The sequence below is a fragment of the Trachinotus anak genome, unplaced genomic scaffold (genome assembly GCF_046630095.1).
Source record: "Trachinotus anak isolate AG129_WGS33_773 ecotype Australia unplaced genomic scaffold, CSIRO_AGI_Tana_v1 ptg000033l, whole genome shotgun sequence".
In the NCBI taxonomy this organism is placed as follows: Eukaryota; Metazoa; Chordata; class Actinopteri; order Carangiformes; family Carangidae; genus Trachinotus; species Trachinotus anak.
In genome coordinates this window covers 5,337,406-5,357,653 of record NW_027273884.1, presented here as the reverse complement: position 1 = coordinate 5,357,653, position 20,248 = coordinate 5,337,406, and the positions used below count along the sequence as shown (strand labels likewise).

At 40.5% G+C, this 20,248-nt stretch overlaps 1 protein-coding gene across 3 annotated transcripts; it reads left to right on the top strand.

Moving 5' to 3' along the window:
• Positions 1 to 4,631: 4,631 nt before the first annotated feature.
• On the top strand, positions 4,632 to 19,293 carry dglucy (D-glutamate cyclase). Of its 3 annotated transcripts, none has more exons than XM_071471322.1 (10): positions 4,632 to 4,700; positions 5,852 to 5,937; positions 6,814 to 7,053; positions 7,694 to 7,811; positions 10,509 to 10,651; positions 10,849 to 10,948; positions 11,420 to 11,568; positions 12,663 to 12,782; positions 13,495 to 13,655; positions 16,603 to 16,909. In XM_071471322.1, exons 2-10 carry the CDS (start codon positions 5,859 to 5,861, stop codon positions 16,762 to 16,764), a joined length of 1,272 nt encoding a protein of 423 aa, XP_071327423.1. In that variant the 5' UTR covers positions 4,632 to 4,700; positions 5,852 to 5,858; the 3' UTR covers positions 16,765 to 16,909. The 3 variants fall into 3 exon arrangements, with proteins under 3 accessions (XP_071327423.1, XP_071327424.1, XP_071327425.1); XM_071471323.1 differs by having other exon boundaries at positions 4,639 to 4,734; positions 16,603 to 19,293; XM_071471324.1 differs by lacking the exon at positions 4,632 to 4,700 and adding an exon at positions 5,163 to 5,279.
• The last annotated feature ends 955 nt before the right edge of the window (positions 19,294 to 20,248 follow it).

Genomic DNA, 20,248 nt, shown 5'->3' with positions numbered 1-20,248 from the left:
AACAAAAGCGCAGCCCCATGACTAAGATTCAAAACACAGGGCTAGAAATTGATTAGATCCAAGTCATCTGCCTGAACAAAGACAATCAATATGTTATACTTGTTTTTCCTCTTGAATTCTAGATTGACCAACCTCTTCATGAATCATTAATAAACAATACTTCAGGAATGTACGTTCTTATCCTGTCTTTGAATGCAACTGGAGCTAATTATTTGAGTTATGGACACTAACAAATAATAAAAGCAATATTCTGTTCAATCCCACAAATGTTTCAAATATCTGAGCCATATTCCAGTATAGTTAGGGGTTAAACTGGGTTAACAGGATCTAACTGGCTTTCCAATTGTTTTTCCCCTTCCTGTTCTCGTCTCACTCCATCAACACTTTGAGATAAAAAGAACTTGAATTAGGTAATAGGTACAGTATTTTCTCACATTACATTTCTGCACTCCAGTTATTTGCTCCACTTCCCGTTCACTTCTATTGAAGCCCAAATGATGAACTTACACAAGTGTGTGTTACCTTTTCTGGTGCAATCACCAGCCAGCTCTGGCAGAATCAGAGGTCAGAGTTCACTTTTTTCAGTCAGCCAATAGTAACACTCCTGCACTGTGTTTGGGAATGGATTATTAAGTTATCATTTCGTAATCTTTCCACACAACCAGGCAACAAGCTAAAGCATCATTCTCATACATTGTTCAAGTTTAGTTGCTTTGATCTACATTTCATTTTTCCATTACTTTAGAAATGTGACATCACATCCTTTTTTGGGGCAGAGTGCAGGGCAAATTTATTTGCATGGAAGTGTAATGTAGAAGGGGGAAGGTACTGGTGAGTATTGAAAGAAAATTCCAGTGTATTTCAACCTGTTGTGTTTCCCAAAAGTGTGGCCCTTAAGATTCATCCTTTCGAGGGGGCATAGCTGTTTGAATGTTGACTGTGTTACATTGTTTGTCCCAATAGACTTGCTGTAGTTTATCCTCATGGAAAAAGCCGTTGAAGCAAACCTGTTGTTTTCTCCTTAACATTAGTGATGTGCGATATCACAGATTTTCTTCCTGATCCAATACCAAGTAATCCCTAAGATGGTATCGCTGATATCAATACATAGTGATACTTTGTACAAAAGCTTAATATGTTCAGAGAAGGGAAATAATAAGTAGACTATAACCATTTCAAATAAGACACCAGACTACTCTTTCTCATTCTTTAATAATAAAGAAAAATGCATTCAGTGCACCATGTAGCACTTTCAAATGATCAAAAGAAGATGTCCCACAGATCAAGAAACTAAAAGATTGCATGTTAATTGAATTGCATTAAAGAAATCCTCCCAAAGGCACCAACACCACGAACATGGCTGAGAGGTAATGTTCAGTAACTCTGAGGTGTTATTGTGTCCTGTGATTACATCTCAGGTGTTGGACAAGGTTTGTGATGTTGCCACAGCACCTCACAGTAGTGATTGACACATGAAGCCGAGGCTCCAAGGCTTGTACCAAGTACGTGGGGGCAGGCCAGGTGAAGCCCCGGTTCGAGGCTTGTATCGTTTTGCAGAAAACCACATGACCTATGACAAATCTGGGCCTCACATTGCGGGAGACACGTCACAGGTTCGTCTTGTATGTCGGTTTCTGGATAAAGCGTCTACACACCTGGCACTTTGTGAGGTGCTGGTTGCTATTGGCAGTAGTTTGATCCATGTGTCATCAGTGTTGACTTTGTAGCAGCTGAGTTTGGTTTAGTGGAGAATTTATTATTATTATTATTAGTAGTAGTAGTAGTAGTAGTAGTAGTTGCAGTAGTAACAAAGGGAAAAGGAGAAGAGGTAGAAGGAGGAGGTAAAGGAGAGGTAGGATTAGGAGCAGTTGGAGGAAAAGACAAATGGTGATAAGCCAGACACAGTGAAAAAAGATCCAACAATACAGTGGTCTCCACAAGAACTGAACCTCATCACATTCATTCATTGATGCCAATCAGTTCATCATCACTTATCATTCATAGTTTTTATGTGCATCCCAGTGGCACACCTGCTAAGGTGCATACCATGTAGGTAAACTTCAAACTGCAGTTTCACAGGTTCAAATCCAGATTTGGCTTTTAGTTGAATTTTATCTCTACCGAACCTTTCCTTTTCTCTCTCAGCATACAGCCTACCTAACTTAGAGAATGTAATCTTTTATTGCATAATGAGATTATAAATATTTTCAATTAATGAGTCAATAGCACAATGAAAAGCACAGTGATCATATGGGGATAGCAGGGCCATATTGTTCTTAATGAAAGGTTCATGAATGCTGCTACACATTAACTTGGGCAGCAGATGTCACTAGTGAGAGGTGTTATATAGATGGGCTCTCAAGAGAGCTGCATTTTGGACAGAGTTTATGGACCACACAGCTAAAGGGGAGGCCTTGAGGGTTTCTACTGAAGGGATTGCAAGACCTTGGATACTTTCCCAGTTGCCTTGCCACTGTTTTCAGCTTTGCACTTATTCTTGGTGAGAGTGCATTCTCAGATGATATGCTGTTTGAAAGTCTTACCGTGTACTTCAGAGAGGGGGTCTGATAACTACTGCCTTAGAAGAGGATCTTTTAGATGACAACAGGGATTAACTACTTGATCTTTTCCAACACAAGAGAATTTAAATCATCCACATAAACATGGCATACAAGCAGTTATCCAGAAACCAATATATGCAACGAATGCAAGCAAGTTCCTGAAAGAAGCATTTGTTAGCCCACAAAATGTCCTATGAGGATGAGGATAAAAAGCCAATAACAAGACAGCTTTAGAAATTGCTGGATGCATCTGCTACAACTCAAGCAGAGAACCAGAGCTTTTGTTCTCTGCAACAGTGTATCAGAGGGCTGGATGATGCAGGACTAAGAAGGACATTAAGGTTTGACACAGGGTCAGATGTTATATCTGTTAACAAGGTTGAGGTCCTGTTCACACCATTAGGCAGAGTGGCACTGGGACTGCCATGGAAACACACACCCTACCCAGAACTACGCACTGAAATGGACAGTAAACTGTTAGCTTAAAGCTCCTATGAATTCAGCATCACTTCAGTGAAGTTCATCTCGTCTTTTTCATCTGGTAACAAGCAATACAATGAAAGGATTGATGGATCCATGAGAGGTATTGTTTAGGTCTGTTCAACATATACACACAAAGTAAAGCAACATGAAAAAAAGATAAATTGACTCCTGAAAATAGGAGGTTGAAATATTCTGAATTATAGCTTGACAAAGTGAAAGTGTGAGTTGTAATATATATAAGTCTTAACTGTTAAAGTAATATTAACCGTTAACGTTAAAGCAGTATAGTACTTGTCTGTGTTTGAGAGCTGGAGGTGCTTGTAATGTTTTTTCAAAGCAGGCTTGTTCCTTTTAAAGCTGTTTTCTGTTGATGAGTTTTCACAGAGAGCACTGAGTACAAGACCTACAGTGCATCCGGAAAGTATTCACAGCGCTTCACTTTTTCCACATTTTGTTATGTTACAGACTTATTCCAAAATGGATTAAATTCATTTTTACCTCAAAATTTTACACACAATACCCCATAATGACAAAGTGAAAAAAGGTTGCAATACTTTGTTGAGGCTGTAATTGGCAGCAATTGGGGGGGTGGGGAGGGGGGGGAGGGGGGGGGCCCAGTCTATTGTAGGGCTGATACATAGAGACTCACTCACACACCTACCTGCAATTTAGAGTCACCAATTAAAACATGCATGTCTTTGGACTGTGGGAGGAAGCCAGAGTACCCAGAGGGAACCCACACAGACACGAGGAGAACATGCAGATTGCACACAGAAAGGCCCAGAGTTCAAACCCAGAACCTTCTTGCTGTGAGGCAACAGCGCTAACCACTGCACCACCGTGCAGCCCTGGCACCTTATACAGTTATCAGTAAAATAGAGTCTGTGTTGTCCACACTAGACAGAGATTGTGTGTGATCATGTTCCATTTGCAAGTCAGGAAATGAAAGGCTTTGCAGCTTCATTGGGCAGAAAACTTACCCATTCCAACCCAAACTATGAACAGTCAAACAGACTCGCTGAAAGGACAGTGAAAACTGAAAAAAAGCTCAACAAAGAAACACAAATCCTCCTAACACTCTTCACACCCTGAGGAACTTCAAGTGAAGTTAAAATCATATCTCTGGATGTTCATCATATGCATGACCCCTGGTCATATTGAAGATACTACTACCTTAATGAAGGTAAGATTTCTGGATTATCACAAGAACTATTTCTCTGACTTTGTAGCACTCTCAGAGTAGCTACCATATGAAATATCAGAATCCATAATAATTTAACTGAGAGTAAAAAGTTATGCTAGTGGTTAGACTGTTAGTCTCATTACTTTATGAGAGAAGTTTCCACAGCACAATTTACTTTTCCACACTTTTTCAACATGAATGATCTGTTTAGGGTTCACCTATGCATGCACCTATGTGTAAAATAAAAACTATATACTGTACATATATGTGTGTGTGTGTGTGTGTGTGTGTGTGTGTGTGTGTTACTCCATTTTTTAAAATATAACTGGACAGTCATTGAAATTGCCTTTAGTATACAAGTATACAATATTCTAAAATTAATTTTGAGCCTTCGCGCTTTCCATAGTATTGAGCGTTTCGTTAATTCGCGCTTCCGTTTGGAAAGAGCTGTCAACAGAAGAAAAGACTTTCAGGTCAGAAACGGACCTTTAACACAAACTACAGCAAGTATGAGACTGTTCATTGGTACTTGTGCAGACTTAATGTCGTGCGACATGAGATGTTTCTTGCTTTCAAACAGCTCACTAATCGTACTTCTCAAGATTTCTCACACTTCAGAAACTCAGTTGACATTCATGTCCTGAATGTGTGATTGGAACACATGATGCTGTTAGCAGCCATGAAACACCGTGGTCAGCGTGTGGCGCAGACAATGACCTGCAGCCCAGGTTTAATCAAGACGAGCCGTCCTCGGAGCTGGAGAATAACATTGACTTTTGTGTCTAGTGAGCAGGGACCGTCTACAAAGTGCAATTACAGAAAACACGTAAAACACCAACATTCAATACATTGTTATTTCTCCAGCTCCGAGGACGGCTCGTTTTGATCAGACCTGACCACGACAGGAAAGAGCCGTCGTTTGTGTCCCAACAACGTTTTAGTTCTGAGTTATTGAATATCCTTCCAACTTATCCGAAGTGTATGTTACACCCTCGGTAAAAGCTTGCTGAAAGACCACAGAAGTCACAGGGTCAGTCCTGATGTGATGGCAGGTAACTTCTGTGATGTTAACCTTATAAACACCGTTTGTATAGATCTACATTTGCATTGTACTGAACAAAACAGTTGAAACAAGTATGTGCTCAGTGTCAGTGTGAAAGGATTAATACATTTTAAAGGAACTGTCCTTATTGTTGACATGAATGTAAAATCACTCCCTTACGCCTGGAACACACTGTCTATGCTGTGTGTGTTCACACCAGCTTTTTCATATCTGTGTCATATTCAGAGTCAGCCTAGACATACAGTAGAAACTATAGTGAAATTGTCAGTTGTATGTAATGTTGCTGGTATGATATCAATATGACTATCAACAGGTATTTTCACTGTGTTTGTGATTCATGTGATGCATGCAGTGTGTCGGCTCTAACCCGGTGACATTGGCGCCAAAATGAAAACCAAGACATTCCACACACACACACCATGCATTCATGTTCCTGGCCTTAAGATTACAGCAACAGCCACGCAGCTCTTATGTAAGTCACCATAAGGTAAACATGAAAACAAATGATAGTCACAGCTTTTGGAAATGAAATTGTTTGTGTGTATATGTGGTGATGTTTAGGTGAAGCATGCTGCTGACTGCTGTCAGAGCCGCAACACGTTCTCTCAGATACTTCAGGGGCATCCCCACCTCTGTCATGGACTCAGGTAAAACATGAGCGCACACATGCATAACACTGTTCCCCTTTCTATGTGTTAGTCTGTTATTACTGGGGATACTATCGCAAGCGCTGTAGAGATGAGTAAAATACTGGTCTAAAATCTGCTCAAGAAAAAGTTAAAAGTTGTTTATTTATCAGATACTCAGAGTAACTTACTGAGAGTGACTGTAACTTAACAGCATAACATGCTATTTCAGATGATGATGTTACAATTAACTGTGTAACTTTTCCTTTTCTGGTATAAGAACAGAACTATGGTTACTGCTCGATATCTGGCACAGTGGATGACAGTCTCAGTGGAAGATCTGCCTCAACATTCAGTATCAGTCTACAGGCTATGTTTAGTTTTAATTATACTCTCACAGAGGTACCTTGTCAGGAAAGGCATCAGGAATCTCACAGCTCTGCTGCACAGATCGGGATACTGAGAAGCAACATGAAGTCAGAAGAAGTTTCTTAGGTTTGTTGGCTTCAACAGACCACTTTCAATGCAGTATTCAACTTTATTTTGGACATTGAACATGTTCATTGCTGTTTCTTGGAGCCCGAGGTTAAGTCCATGTCAGTGGCTGAACCACTCAAAATCACTGAAGTGATGTGCCAGTTCAGAGTCAATAGAGGCAATCCTCAGCAGCTGTGAACAATATGATTGGCTAGATCTGTACTCACGTCATAGCCAGTAAAACAGTTCATGATCATAATGTGAAGCTTGTCTGACACCACTGAGACACCTTGACTGGAGCTTGAGCTGATCTTCCTGCTTGAGATACTGTTCATTTCAACATGTATATGGACATACAAATGAAACTAAATCAAAATATCTGACAGTGAATTCACCAGCATCATATTCTGCATCTTTCAGGGCCCTCTTTGGCATTCAGTCACTCACCAGGCTGTATGTTCCCGACTGATATCCCAGACTCCTCTTCTTCCCCGATAACTCCTCCCTCTGACAGCATGGACCCTACAGACGCCCAACCCAATCCTGAGCTGACCTCCCTCTGCTTCCCGATATCCCACAGTCCCTTGCAACACAGCCTGGCATCTCAAAGGGTTGTAGCAAGGATCAGACAGTTGGAGATGATTATTGGAGAGGATCCAGGTAAACTCACACAACTGAAAACGTGAGCTGTGCAGGAGCTGAGTCTAACAAAGAGTTATATTTCAGCGGTAGGTATAGAATCATAGGGTGCAATATAGATATACATATTGACAAAATTACATAACAGAACCTGGCTTGATTGGTTACCACTGCTATTGAAACTTTGTCCACCACTACAAGGAAAATCTCTGCTAGATCTCATCGTGAGTAGCTAATACACACACACAGTTGTAGTCAAGCAGAGCTGGCTACAAAGGACCTCTGAAATCACTTCCAGAAGTCCTCTGTCTAGTCTTAATGCAGTCCTAATAAATTCACCTCATGACTGCAAATCCAATCTTCAGCCAGGGAAATATCTGGCTCTGTAGCCACTAAATGCTTTAAATGTTCACCGGTTGGTCTCTGATTGACTGTCTGCTGAGCAGGTAGGCCCATGTTCAATATGTACAAGTACAATGATTTGTTGATTATTAGTTAAAATAGATGTATTTTATAAGCCTATGCTAACTAGTAAATTGAGAACTCATAGAATCTAAGTCTAATGTGTGAAAAATAAGAGAACGTATTAAGTTTGAGGAATTTTTCACTCTAAAACTTGCTAAATCATTTTTGATATTAGCTTGTCATTTTCTGTCACCAGGTCAGCGAGGGATCAGAGCTTTATCCATTCAAGATGAACTTCTGTGCTCCTGTCTGGCACTCTCCCACTCCTCCTCTGTTGCCATAACAACTGGCTTCCCCACACACTACATGCACAGGTACCTGCACATATACACATACACTGCATTCAGAAAGTATTCACACCCTTTCACATGAATTATGTTGCATCTTCATGCTAAAATGGTTTAAATTCATTTTCTCCCTTATCAGTCTACACTCAATACATTGTAATGATTCAGTTTTCACTTAAAACTAAGAATGTAGATTTTTTTTTTCTGCAAATTTCCTTAAAAAGGAAAAACTGAAATACCACATCAAGATAAAGCTCTATGAAGGACACAGCTCAGACACTCACTTTGCTATGGCAAATTTACCTCAGGTGCCTCCCATTTCATCTTTGAGATGTTTCTACACCTTGACGTGATTTGGAAAGGCACATGGACACAAAACCATTTCTGCTGCATTGAATGCTCTGAAGAGCACAGTGGTCTATTAATTCTTAAATGTTTAGAACAACCAGAACTCTTCCTAGAGCTGGCCAGACAGAACAATTGGGGGAGAAGGGGCTTGGTAAGAGAGGTGACCAATGGCCACTCTTTGAGAGAAACTTCCAGAAGGACAACCATCACTGCAACACCGATCAGGATTTAATGGCAGAATGACCAAACCGAAGCCTCTTCTCAGTGAAAGACGCATGAAAGCTGCCTGGAGTTTGCAAAATCATCATTTCTGGAGAAAACCAAGCACAGTACATCACCTTCCCAATATCATCCCAGCAGGGAAGCATGGTGGTGGCAGCCTTGTGCTGTTTGAGTCTTTTTCAGCAGCAGGGACAGGAAAACTGATCAGGATCGAGGCTGAAGGGAGCAAATTACAGAGATATCCTTAAAGAAAACCTGGTCCAGAGCACTCAAGAACTCAGATTGGGCCAAACGTTGACCTTCCAGCAGTGACCAGTGACCCTGAGCACACAGCCAAGCAGGAAGGAGAGTTCAGGGATCTGATGATGGCCTTCAGTGAATGGAACAAGAACTGCCTCCTTATATGAATACCTTTAAGACCAAGGAGATGGTCACTGACTTCTGCAGGCCTAGGCCCACTCTTCAGTTAGTCAATGTTTGAGGGAAGGACACTGAGGTGGTGCACACTTATAAATACCTAGGTGTGCACCTGGACAGTAAACTGGACTGGTCCTTGAACACAGATGCCATCGAAAGGAAGGGGAAGAGCCAGCTCTTTTTCTTCAGATGTTTGATGTTTGCAGTGAGATGCTGCTCATGTTTTATCAGTCAGTGGTGGCAAATGCTCTATTTTATGCTGCATCTGCTGGAGCAGCAGCAGGTCACATAAAAACTAAAAGAGACTGGACAAGCGAGTTAAAAAGGCTTGTCTGTGCCTGGCAGGAGTCTGGATTTAATGGAGAATGTTGAGGAGAGACATGTACTGTAAGATGTAGCCATCTGGGACAACACCAACCACCCTCGCTATAACATCCTTGCAGGCCAGAGAAGCAGCTACAGCAGCAGCCAACGTCTCATCTCTCTTCACTGCAGGACTGAGAGGTTCAGGAAATCCTTTGTTCCCACTGTCATCAGACTATTTAACAGCTCAGACAAAGGCAGTGGATCATGACACAGACTCAATCATAACTTAACTAAATACATGAAGAAGCTACTGGACAATTGTGAATTTCCCTAAAGAGAGGGAGTAGAAAAAGTGAAGTATTTCTTATCTCTCTTACCTTTTAAAAGTCTGTCCACTGATGTCCCTCATGCAGCCTGACAGAGCCTAAGAGAACCTGTAGGAAAGAATCCAGTGTGCTTGTCACGTCATGCCAAGAAGACTGTAGATGTTGTTCAACTAAGAACTGAGTAAAGGGCTCGTTTTTCACTTTGTCACTATGGGGTTTTGAGTGTAGCTTGATTAGGGAAAAATTTATTAAAACAATTTTAGCATGAGGCTAAAACAAAATAATAAACAAATAAAAATGTTTCCTGAATGCGCCACACACAAGTGTGCTCACTGCGTTACTTTATTAGGAACAGCTGTACACCTGCTTATTCATGCAATTATCCAATCATGTAGCGGCAATGTTATTGATTTTAGTTCATGTTCACATCAAACATGAGAATGGGGAAAAAAATGTGTGATCTCAGTGACTTTGACCATGGTATGACTGTTGGTATCAGGCGGGCTGATTTCTGAAACTGCTCATCTCCGGGATTTTCACACACAACAGTCTCAGAGCGCAATGAGCAGGAACTCTGCAGAGGAAAATGTCTTGTTGATGAGAGAGGTCCGAGAAGAATGGTGTTAAAAGTCCAGGCTGGTGGTGGTGGTGATGGTGTAATGGTGTGGGAAATATTTTTTTTTTTTGTTTTTTTTTGCACACTTTGGGCTTTAGTACCAATCAATCATCATTTGAATGGCCACAGTTTACCATCTTCCAATGGCTACTTCCAGCAGGATAATGCACCGTGTTACAAAGCAAAAGTCGTCTCCAACTGGTTTCATGAACATTACAGATCAGTGAACTTGAATGGCCTCCCCAGTCACCAGATCTGAATCTAATAAAACAATTTTGGGATGTGGTACAACAGGAGATTTGTAGTATGAATATGCAGCTGACAAATTTGAAGTAATTATGTCAAATTATGTCAAAAAAATGTTTCCAACAGGTGGAAACACAGTGATGACTGCAACATCTGCTGCAACAGGAATCACTGCTACATATTAGCTTGTGTTTGAATCATTCACTTGAAAACGTGGCTAACTTTGTTATCGGTGCCTTTTAGCCCTCCTGATGAAACAGATGGCCCACCTGGAGCCATTGCCATGGCGAACATGATGTTGTCTCTGGGGAAACAGGTTACCATGGTAACAGACAGGAGAGCCCTTGAGATGAACCAGGCCATTATTGACGAAGCTGTGAAGACAGGTGGGACAGAGTTTTAGTTCAAATCTGTGAAACCTGCTGTGAAAAAAACAGCAGGTTTCCTGCCTCCAGGACATAAGGACCCAACTGTAGTAATTATTTGTCCCTTCAGTGATTGATCTTGAAATTAAATCCACTGTTAACTTTCGAAGAGAAAGCCTGTATCTCCTATGCCATAATAACTACAATTCCATCCTCAGGTGTGTTGAAAACTGCAATCCCATTCGTCACCTTTGAAGACAGTGGCCCAGACGCCGCACTCCACTTCCTGTGTCACAATGGAGACCCCAGCAAGCCCAGGTGAACTGACCTGTGATATGTGTTGTTTATATTAAGGCTAGCCCCATTATGAAAAACTATCACAACTGATTTTCTATTATAGTTCAGATTGGTGTTCAGTGATATAAAGTAGATATTTGTTGGTGATTACACTAGATTTCAAAGTCCTGCCATGTAGTAGAGGGGCCATTTTACTATTTCATTCTAGGCAAAGCATCAGCTACTCAAATCAGTGAAGAAAAATTAGCAAGGAGAAGAATAAAATGCAGAAAACACTTTAAAAAAGCTTTATGATTATTTAGTTTTTTTTATTGAAGATGTCAGTGTTTCAGCTACTTTAGTGTTGTACTAAAACCCAGACATGCTGCTTTAAACATGTACAAATAAATATGCAATGAGCAAGTAAGGTATAATTTTTAGAGACTGTTGAGTCTTGTAGTCTGTCTAAGCTTTAAGAGTGGAAATTAATGTGGTTGTAATGTTGAAAACCAGGTATAACCACCTTGTTGCAATAGAGCGTAGTGGAAGGGCTGAAGATGGAAATTACTACAACATGAGAGGGGTAAACATCAAACATCTGGTGGACCCTATTGATAACTTGTTTATTGCTGCCAAGGATATACCTGGAATCACCACTACAGGTAAGTAACACTTGTTCCCTTTTTATTGCTATAGTTTAATGCAGATTGTAAGCAATGATGAATCAGCCATGTTAATGATCTATAGAGCCTGTCAAACAACAAAGACTGCATATTTATACACTTGAGCTACATATTACTAGCACACAAAACAGAATTAAGACACAGATTAGATGTGTGAATTATTCACAAATTGATTATCACAATAATATGAAATAATATGGATTATCACAATAATGTATATGTAAATGTAATATTAAATAACAGTGCAGCTCATAACTACATGTCCTGCTTCGCATTTCTTTCTAAAATCAAGTAAAATGAGTAAATCACCATCATGATTAAACAGGATTAAGAAAATAACCTAATTATTCAGTAGTATTGTTTGATTTAAAGGAAGCAGTTTAAAGTAACCCCACTAAATTTATATATCAGTATTCATTTACAGGTGTTGGGGAGTATGACCTCATATGTGAAAAAAAGTTGCAAAGAGCCTTTTGTGGCCTCTCGAGGGAGCAGTGAGAAGTCTGATGAATTGTCTCAAGAGCTGCTTGAGTCAGAAAATAATCTGGGGGTGTGGAGTTAGGGGGAAACGAGCTCACCTGACCTCTGTAGCTGCTTTCCTTCTCTGTCAGAGGCTGGAGGCTACACTAGCCTCTACTAGCATTATGCATGTGAATGTCTCAATGAGCTGCCAGTGGTTGGGTTGCATTGTGGGTAATGTAGGCAGCACATTTTGATAAGAAAGCGGAATAAAGTAAACTATATCTCTGGCTCTGGTTCTGCTGCATCAATTTTTATACTTTCTAAATGTTTGTGTTAGTGTCCATTGAGAATATGATAGTGTTACAGTAGTACCATACATCTTTTAACATGATTTGAAGGTGGCAAACAGGACTTGTTCCCTTGGAGTATCACGTTGTACTCGTTAAATGTTAATGCATACTTAATATACGCATAATAGAGACCAGGCATTTGTTATCTGTAGGTATTCTTGCTATTAATACTATTGGCTATTTACACAACAACTAAATTCTCCGTTAACATCTGGAGCACAAGTTCTTCATATAGCTGAGCAGATGCTCTTTTCTCTGTAGGAATCGGTGATGGTGGTAATGAGTTGGGCATGGGTAAAGTGAAGGAGAAGGTGAAGAGCCTGATGCCCAATGGGAGTCTAATAGCCTGTGATATTCCTGCTGACTGGGCCATCACTGCTGGTATGGACTTACAATCAACACTGTGGAATATACTGTGATTGATATTACTGTATGAGCACATACACGCAGGACAGAAATGCATGAAACACACATGTAGTGACTGTCACCGCTGATTACACTACTCCTGCAGATATGGATACACACCAAATTCACTGAAATTCAGCTGCACAACTAACACCCACACATGTACACTTTACATATACAGTATATCACGTGTACACACTGAACACTCTGTAGAAGCGAAGGTGGCAGTGAAAGTGGCAGCCTCACTTTATGAAATCTATGAAAGCCATACCATGGACCAACAGTGGTCAGAAAGTTAAACAGTCAGTAATGTCATCTGTACATGATGATCGTTTGAATGTTAGGTCTTACCTGTATAAATGGGGAAGTGAAAGCAGAGAGAGGGCATCATATCTCCCTTTATTTCTCTAACGGGCTCAGAGACACCAGGGAAACTGGTTGCAATGTGAGAATGGGGTCATTTAATTCAGTCATGGGACTTTTATGGAGGGCATCTTTTCATTCCACACAAACGATGACAATGTCCCTACATCTAATCTAATTTCACTGCATTTCATTACATCTTTGTTAATCTAACACTGTTAACTTAATAATGACTGATTTTGCGATCATCACTCACCAAACTGTGACCTGTAGTTTGGTAGTGTTTTCATCTTCCAAGTTACAGTTACATTCTTTCCTCCTGCAGGTGTGTCTAACTGGGGAGGATATGCTGTGGCCTGTGGGCTCTACCTGCTCCACACCTGCCCGTCACACCAGCAGTACCTAAAGAAAGAACTGGGAGAAGAGCACACAGCCCCCCGAGAGCAGCTGCAGGACTGGACTGCCATATTGCCATCTGTGGACAAGGTGACAGACACAAACACAGAAATACTTTCGGAATTATTCTCTGTTTTCAAGTACTCAGGAATTCCTTCCTTTCTCATATTTTATTAATAATCAGTTTGGTTGGTTCAATAGGGTTGTGCTTAGTCTTATTCATGGGAGTGTTATGGGCATCACATGCCATAAACCAGTCAGACTTAGCAGATTGCTTTTATAATTGATTGCTATTATAATGGCTAGTGCACAAATCACAGAGTTAGACATCTTTTATGGTACATTATTAGAAGTGTAAATAAATTTTAGGTTCATTATGGAACTGTAGACAAATTTACCATGGAAGATTTATCACATGGTAAGAAAGAACGCCTCTCTGCAGAACCTAAGTTATGTCCAAGAGACGTCGAAGATGCATGGCAGCGCTGTGCAACACACTGCATTGTGTAACAGGCAGATTGTATGGGTGTTGTGCACCCACTTAAGTGGGCACATATTACTGTCTTGATAAAATAACAGTGAAATACAGCGCCATTGACTTCAGACCAGATTTTGTTGGTCAGTTGCACAATCGCTTTCCACCTCAAGATAACAATGTGTCTGACCACACCTTATTGTAAGACCAACAGGCCCATGGGCACTCAGATGGGCGCAGTTGTATTTGCTCTTTAAACAACTTGGGCACTAGACAAGAAAATAACAATTGCGTTGGTCTGAAACTAGCAAGGACACCTGCATTGTACAGACAGGTCCCAATAAGTGGTTCATCCATCTGTCTTTTCTAAGTAAAACTGAGTAAAATATACTACGCTGAGGAATATTTTTGGATCAAATGACTATTTAGTGTGTAAAGATTCACCTGAAGTGACCAACGCCACAGAAAAGGAATCTGCAGTCTTCCTCAGCTCTGTGGACCAGGCAGCGATATCAGCAAAAAAGATGAACCCACTGTACGCCACCTGCTCAGCACTGAGCAGCAGAGTTAGGGGCTCACTGGTGAAAAAAGTAGCAAATTTACAGCTACAAGGCCAGATTTTTCATTCAGGAGTTGTTGGAAACAAAAATAGAGCTCGAAGCTTAAAGTGATAGTTGGGGTTATTTGACATGGGGATGTGTGAGGTACGACTTATCTATAGTTGGCTTATTACCAATGGTAGATTTGGATCAGCTCCCAGTTTAGCGAAGCAACTGGGAGCACCAACACAAAAGCTGAGTGATGTGCTGCTGTTGATGGGGTCAGCAGAAAGACGTATTTAAGCCACTGTAAAAATGTGCACAGAAAAAAAACTACTATCAGTTTAAATATACGCTTTATTTTGAATATTCTCATCGCTTTACCTTGCTGTCAAACAGCCTTTTTCATTGAATTGTAAATTTCATCTACATTTTTTCAAAATACATTTTCTCTAAACTGGGAGCAAGCTGATCTGCATCTACAGCAGGTAATATACTGACTATAGATAAGTACCTCACACAACCTCCATCAAATAATCTCAGCTATCACTTTAAATAGTGAATATTGGTAATTTGTCATGTGGCCAGAAACATCATCCAAATTAATGCTGTTGTCGCTCTGTATCTGTTGGGTATGTAAGTAGGCAAAGCACATTCACCATGACAATTCATAAGGATATAAGTGATATACACTCACCAGCCACTTTATTAGGTTCACCTTGCTAGTACTGGGTTGGACCCATTTTTGCTTTCAGAACTGCCTTAATTCTTTGTGGCATAGATTGAACAAGGTGCTGGTAACATTCCTCAGAGATTTTGGTCCATGTTGACATGACAGCATCACACAGTTGCTGCAGATTTGTCGGCTGCACATCCACGATGCGAATCTCCCGTTCCACCACATCCCAAAGGTTCTCTGTTGGACTGAGATCTGGTGACTGTGGAGGACATTTGAGTTCAGTGAACTCATTGTCATGTTCAAGAAACCAGTTTGAGATGATCTGAGCTTTCTGACATGGTGCATTATCCTGCTGGAAGCAGCATCAGAGGATGGTACACTGTGGTCATAAAGGGATGGACATGGTCAGCAACAATACTCAGGTAGGCTGTGGTGTTTAAACAATGCGTAGTTGGTACTAAGGGGCCCAAAGTGTGCCAAGAAAATATCCCCCACACCATTACACCACTACCATCAGCCTGAACCGTTGACACAAGACAGGATGGATCCATGCTTTCTTGATGTTGACCTCTGACCCTACCATCCGAATGTTGCAGCAGAAACTGAGACTCATCAGACCAGGCAACATTTTTCCAATCTTCTATTGTCCAGTTCTGGTGAGTCTGTGTGAACTGTAGCCTCAGTTTCCTGTCCTGTAGCTGACAGGAGTGGCCCCTGGTGTGGTCCTCTGCTGCTGTAGCTTCTGCTTCAAGGTTCGACATGTTGTGCGTTCAGAGATGCTCTTCTGCAGACCTTGGTTGTAACGAGTGGTTATTTGAGTTACTGTTGCCTTCCTATCAGCTTGAAGCAGTCTGGCCATTCTCCTCTGACCTCTGACATCAACGAGGCATTTACACCCAGAGAACTGCAGCTCACTGGTTATTTTCTCTTTTTCAGACCATCCTCTGTAAACCCTGGAGATGGTTGTGCGGGAAAATCCCAGTAGATCAGCCGTTTCTGAAATACTCAGACCAGCCCGTCTGGCACCAACAACCATGCCACGTTCACAGTCACTTAAATCACCTTTCTTCTCCTTTCTCATGCTCGGTTTGAACTTCTGCAGGTCGTCTTGACCATATCTACATGCCTAAATGCATCGAGTTACTGCCATGTGATTGGCTGATTAGATATTTGGTTTAACGAGCTGTTGAACAGGTGTACCTAATAAAGTGGCCGATGAGTGTCTAAAGTTGTGTTTTCAGCCTTTTCCTGGTGGCCAAAAAATCCCACTTACAGTATCAAACAAAAAAATGGACACCTATCTCAAGCACTGCCATTTACACGCTCACTCTCTCTGTCCTCCAGGAGGAGTCCTTCCTTTCCACTTTGGTGCGTTTTGGGATACGAAGTGGGAAGACTGGTAACCTGGCCATGGAGGTGGATGGTTTGACCTTTCACCCCACACACTCTGACATAATCACCAGACTACTGGAAGTTACCCTAGGTTCCACACCTCAAAACCCTTGATCTATTCCTCCTGTGCATTCTCAGAGGCATTTTTAAAAGAGGCACAGTTCAAAAAGTGAATTATCCATCGCTGTAGTTTGTATATTTACATAACCTTAATAGGAATCACTTGAATGGCTGAAACTTTTTAGATGTAAATGCACTTTTGTGTCAGAAATTGTTTCCTCTCTATTCAGACTGCGGAAAGGAAGTGAGAGAGAAAAAGGAGAGAAAATAAAGGGAGCTGCGTGTGTGTGATTCTGGATGGTATCTTGGTTACTTTTCAGCCCTCTCCCTTGACAACCAGTGGCAAAGTAGACTCAAGCGACACAAGCTCCCTTTTCTCTCTCCCTCTCTCCCTGAGTCTGTCCGGCTTTTCTGCTGCCTCTGCAGTATATAAATCAGAGCTCTGGTACTATTTTGATGCCTAAAAGAACAGAAACATTAATAACAACACTTTGTAATGGTAGAGATACGTCATTGTGTTTTTGCTGACGGACTGTAGCTAGCAGCTGATGTATGACCAAATGTGAGAAGAATGAATCTTTTGCACAAATCTTGTTGCAATATTCTAATCATATTATCCCTTAAAATGGGCTTAATGGCACCCTTAGACATTGAGGCATTAACAGAGGATGAGGTGGTTTGGCAGTTCCCAAATATCTTAACACTGCTTGTGCCTTTGTAGCTCACACCCATAAAGACTGTCTGAGCCTTACATCTTTATCACATTGATAATGTCTGCAGTTGTAATCTTGAATAAATTAATTGTAGCTTTAAGGTGGTCACAGTGAAAAGGAGCGTCACTTTGAACACAGAGAAACATTAATTATTAAACAGCTCTTGATGTTCAGAGCTCACTGCTCTGCTCTCAATGGCTTGAGACACATTGAGGATCGACAGTAATTTCCTTCACTCACATGTCAACACAAACTCTGTCAACATATTCAGCTGCCATTGGCCTTTGCCTTCAATTTTCAAATTGGAAAAACACGCTGCCTGTTTTGGATTAGTCAAATCTCACTTTAAGAATCCAGAAAAGGCAGTTGTGTTTTAGGTTGTGAGAAATAAACTACGCAGTTTCAAAGCTATGCCCCGTTTTAAAGTGGGATCATACAGTAAGTAGTTCTTGTACTGAGTGTAAAATTGCTGTACTGCACCTTTAAATCTGTAACATGTAGTTAACATAGTTGTTCCTGTGGTTCAGGAGTTTTCAGGAAATTGTGTTCTACCACCATAAATCTTAGGCTCAATCAGTTCTCAGTAGATGTTTTCCACACTAAGTTCATGAGGCTAGAGGCAAGGTACTCATGATTCAATCCAAAAAGGAAGAAGAGAAGCTGCCAGTCATTTGCATCCATGTTTACCTTTTTCAACTGAGGTCCCAGTATTTCAAAAAGAACAAATGAAAATACAATGAAATGCGACATTTATACACAACAAAACAGTTTGTCCAGGAGGCTTCCTCGGGCATAGTAGGAGCATGACTCCTTATGCAGTTACTCTTGTCTGTGGAGCATTACAGCCAAAAACATACAGAATTATAAATACAACATGTTATATTTTACAACATACTTATACAATATACAGTATACATCCTTCACCCGGTCTCTCTGTTGTATGCAGTATGAGACCAAACACTAGAAACAGATCAAAGCTCAGAGGCTGCAGGTAGGTAACTTACACATGAAAGCTTTTCAAAGAGCTTCTTCTGAATTCAGACAAAAACAGATCTTACAAAATATAAGAAATATTTTGGTGCTACACTGATGATGGAGAGGTCCTTTGGGATGCAGAGATAGATGAGCACATCCCAGAGACTGCTTAACAACGTTAATCCAATTTAAAATTATTAATATATTCATTTTTAATCTGTGACTTTGATCCTGTGATGTATAAATTTGACAATTATATAAATATCATATGACAATAAATATGCCAAAACGAAAGAAACACTTCCAATCAACAACTCCAAACACACTTATTGTCTGAAGTTTGTATTGTTCCTTTTTGTCACTGAGTGAAAACCCCATAATTGAATGTCTGTAATTTTTCTTGATCGTCTCGGAAAGCAAAAAAATTATTATTATTATTTGGAATTGGTTTGGTTCTTAAAAGTGAAATTTTCATCACCGTGCATAGCTACTGAAACATTTGCCACACATGGTGATGAATATTGTCAACAAGAAGTTAAAGTGATGATAGGTGTTTTTTCAAAAATTTTTGCTTGATGCAGCTTTCAAAATGATTTGCTTCTCAACAACACTCCTCTTAAACAAGTGACTGTGTTTATGTGTTGAGTCATTGAATTACTGTTGAACATTGATGTTGTAGAGATAAGTGTTTAATTTAGATATGACGCCAGTAATATGAAGTTTGTCTAATATTTTTTTTTGTGTGTGTGTTTTCTCAGTTGAATTGTGGTGATACAATCTGCAATTTAATAACAGCTGAGTAGGATTCTATCAGTGAGTACCAGCTGTTGTTTGTGCATGATAATGTTTTGATTGACTGATTGACTGATTGATATTAAATTCATATTATAATCAATCTTGTGAGTGTTATTTATAAAATCCCCATCCTTTGTACAGAATGTGCTGTGGGATAGGAAAAGTCCCATGGACTAGGGTGAATACCATATCTGTTAAAAAAAACAGGACACATGCTCAAAGAAAAGATATAAATGTTCAACAAAGACTTCAGCTGTGTGAGGAGCGTACAGACTGCAGCCACGTGTGGACACTGAGTTTTTAGCTGACTGCTAAAATGTCCTACACCTTGATGGAGAGATGAGTCATCAAAAATACTTGTCAGACATTTAATTCATCCACCAGGGTGTCTGGTGGAATCAATAGTCATACATATGACTATTGATTCCACCAGACACCCTGGTCCCTGGAAACATCACATGTTCATCACAGCAACACCTACAGTAGCTTTACCTGCACAGTTTGTGCCCAATGGTTGTGGTTTCTGCTCCATTTAGATAGATTTGACCCACAAAAACATCATGTGCCTCATAAAGGTGTGCTTCACAAAATGTCTTATTCTTGTCATCTTTTATGAACTTTTGTATCCACATGATTGTAAAAGCTTGTAGCCTCAGCTTATAAAACTAACTTTGAAGACATGGAAGAGTAAAAGCTGAACAGAGAAAAGTACAAAGATATCCTTCATGAAACCCTGGTCCAGAACACTCAGGACCCCAGACAGGCCAAAGGTTCACTTTCCAACAGGACAGTGACCCTAATCACACAACCAAGACAACGCAGGAGTGGCTTAGGGACACCTCTGTGAATGTCTTCAAGTGGCCTGGCCAGTGTCCTGAGATGAACCCAATGAAACATCTCTGGAGATGGCAGAAAATCCCCAAATGCAGGTGTGTGAAGCGTGTCGTGTCACATCTAAGAAGAGTACTGAGTAAAGGGTCAGAATAATTAAGGTGTAGAAACATCTCAAAGATGGTCAAGGGTAATGGGAGACCATATTTCAAGAGCCATAGCAA

Coding starts and splice junctions, on each gene's coding strand:
- dglucy (XM_071471323.1), top strand. CDS start 5,859: ATGCTGCTGACTGCTGTCAGAGCCGCAACACGTTCTCTCAGATACTTC. Junction 7,812..10,508: donor CCCACACACTACATGCACAG/GTACCTGCACAT, acceptor GGTGCCTTTTAG/CCCTCCTGATGAAACAGATG. Junction 10,652..10,848: donor TGACGAAGCTGTGAAGACAG/GTGGGACAGAGT, acceptor TTCCATCCTCAG/GTGTGTTGAAAACTGCAATC.